The sequence below is a fragment of the Lotus japonicus genome, chromosome 3 (genome assembly GCF_012489685.1).
Source record: "Lotus japonicus ecotype B-129 chromosome 3, LjGifu_v1.2".
NCBI classification, from domain to species: domain Eukaryota; kingdom Viridiplantae; phylum Streptophyta; class Magnoliopsida; order Fabales; family Fabaceae; genus Lotus; species Lotus japonicus.
The window spans coordinates 47,485,741-47,488,462 of NC_080043.1; the positions used below are offsets into that span (position 1 = coordinate 47,485,741).

General features: G+C 35.1%; 1 protein-coding gene across 1 annotated transcript; it reads right to left on the bottom strand.

Annotated features, from left to right (window-relative positions):
• Positions 1-502: 502 nt before the first annotated feature.
• On the bottom strand, positions 503-2,455 carry LOC130744237 (uncharacterized). Its single transcript, XM_057596431.1, has 4 exons — positions 2,251-2,455; positions 1,890-2,165; positions 1,335-1,793; positions 503-1,224 (listed from the first exon to the last, which is right to left on the bottom strand). The coding sequence occupies exons 1-4, from the start codon at positions 2,453-2,455 to the stop codon at positions 503-505; spliced, it is 1,662 nt and encodes a 553-aa protein (XP_057452414.1).
• Positions 2,456-2,722: the final 267 nt, after the last annotated feature.

The window sequence follows — 2,722 nt, forward strand, 5'->3', positions numbered from 1 at the left end:
AAGCGAAAGAGATACATTTTCCTTGCATATTAGTTCCTAAAGGAGGAGAGAAAACATGTTTGATAAATATGAGTGAGATAAGAAAATCAAACTTGACATAAATTTTAGATTCTATATACACCATTTTCACAATAAAGATTACCTGCGTCTTCATGAGTTTTTGTTTTTTTTTTCTTGAAGAAGAGAAAAATAATCATAGATGACATGAAGAAAAGATATGAATCAAGCATGGACATGAAGAATACATCTACTAACACATGGACATCTCAGTTTCTAGATCACAAAGGCCTAAATACGCACAACAATATCATGCATATTAAAATGAGAGTGTTTAATGTATTGATAATACTTGAATTAGAAAAGATCATATAATATGGGTTATATATCAAGTAATAATCTCAATTACACAGTGAAGATAGCTATGACAAATGAAACAAAGATCTTATTACACAGTCTGAAATAGTACCAAACATTAGAGTGGGAAATGAGGAAAATCATACCGCTAATTCAAGTAAATCTTTTGGAAAACTTCCCTGAAGACAATGTTCTTTGTAGCATCTTGGTCATTAGTGTCTTCATTACATATTAATATCTTGAGTCCAGACCGACTTTGAACTCTGGAAATAGCAACATACAATTGGCCATGAGAGAAAACTGGCTTTGGTAGATAGACACCGACTTGAGCTAATGATTGTCCTTGACTTTTGTTTATAGTCATCGCAAAAGATACAATCAAAGGAAATTGTCTTCTCTGAAACTTAATTGGCATGCTTTCATCAGATGGCATCAAATTCATCCTAGAAATGTAAATAATCTTTCCATTGTGTGTGCCAGAAAGAACAATTGCACCAATCACATTTGGTCCAAGATAGTCAACAATAAGTCTCGTACCATTGCACATACCAATAGAAATGTCAAGATTTCGCATGAGCATAACAGGTGCACCTTTTTTAAGAACTAATTTGTGATCAGGAATTCCAGAACATCTAATACCATTTAAAAACTCTGTTGTTAACCAATCAGCTTCAATACCAATATCATCATTCACCCTCCAGACTGAATCAGAGCTAAGGTAAGTTGTTTCATCCCCAGGAAATAGTGACAATGCATATTGGTTAATTGAATCAACAGCATCCAGAGTTGGAGCAAGTATTGCCTTGTCACAGTAGTATTTGTTACAACCAACATTTTGAAGAATGTCGGGGTACATAAAATGGACAATATCTGCAATAGGGTTGGAAGATTGATGGATTAACAAATCATTAGGAATTTTAATATCAGACTCACCATCATTATAATCACCCAAATTACCATCACCAACATCTAAAACCCACTTTGCAAATCTTTAATTACTGCATTGTCTCGGGAGGTTGAGTTGTTCATCAACCTCATGTTCTCAGTTAAAGTTAGAACCTTGCAAAATCTCCATAGCCTGGATGAGTTAATGGTTGACATAACTATCTCTGCTCGTCTTCCTTTAGGAATCACAGGTAGAATCTGTCTAAAATCGCCACCTAAAACAACAACCTTTCCAGCAAATGGTTTTTCAGAACCACCTTCAATTTTGAACCTCATAATATCCCTAAAAGTCCTATCTAAAGCCTCAAAAGCATAACGACTAACCATTGGTGCCTCATCCCAAATGATTAGGCTAGCAAGTTGTAACAATTCAGCTTTTGGACTTCCTAGTGGTATACCGCAACAGGAATCCTCATTTAAAGAAAGAGGAATAGAAAATAATGAATGTGTCGTTCGGCCACCTGGGAGTAAAAGAGATGCTATTCCACTTGATGCTACATTGAAAATAATGAATGACCTAAGTTTATATGTCAGTGTCTTCCATCGAAAAGTTTTGCCTGTTCCTCAATATCCATATACAAAGAAAAAACCACCATTTGCAACATTGACAGCATTCATAATTTCCTCATAAACTTTTGACTGACCTCCGTTTAATCTGAGAAAGCATTCATTATGTAACCGACTCATCTCTACGACATCAAAGTTGAGTTCATTGAGTAGCAATATATTGCCGTACTCATTTATTGTGGTTGATTTAACACAGGGCATGCCAGGGTAATCCTTAAGAGACTTCCCATTAACCATCAAAATTTTCTCCATCTCCATTAAACAAAGGTCCTTAAGCTGGTGTTCTTCAATAACCAAATCTATGGAAAAATAAATGATCCAATGAATATAAATATCAATATATGCTATATTTAATTGATTAAATGAGATTTGGATGAAGTGTACCTGGTTTGTGATGAGTTTTTCGCAGATCATACTGAATTTCGTCAGCAAGTTCAAGCCAAGTTTTATTCCAGACATTCAAAGGATTACTTAGTGTGTTTCCAAGTAAGTATGAAACAAATAAGTTCCTGACAATTGCACCAGATGAAAGTGTCGCTACATTATGTATGGCATCAATGAATTCACGATCATCTTTTAACAAACCCATTGCATCACATGTATCTCGGAAGGTATCATAGGTATGATTATTGTGTGTCCTCAATTCTTCATAACTTGAACAACCACATTGATAAGTCAATAGAAGTCGCATGTAGTACAATTCGCCACATCTTGGAGCAACAAAGTTCATTCTACCAATAGAAAATCCTTGTTGCCTTGGTCGCCATTCTTTCTTTTTTTCATCAAGTACAAATGCTGATGGAAAATCCGCATATGTTAAAAACAACCTGATGAGGACAAGGACAAGGACAAGGGT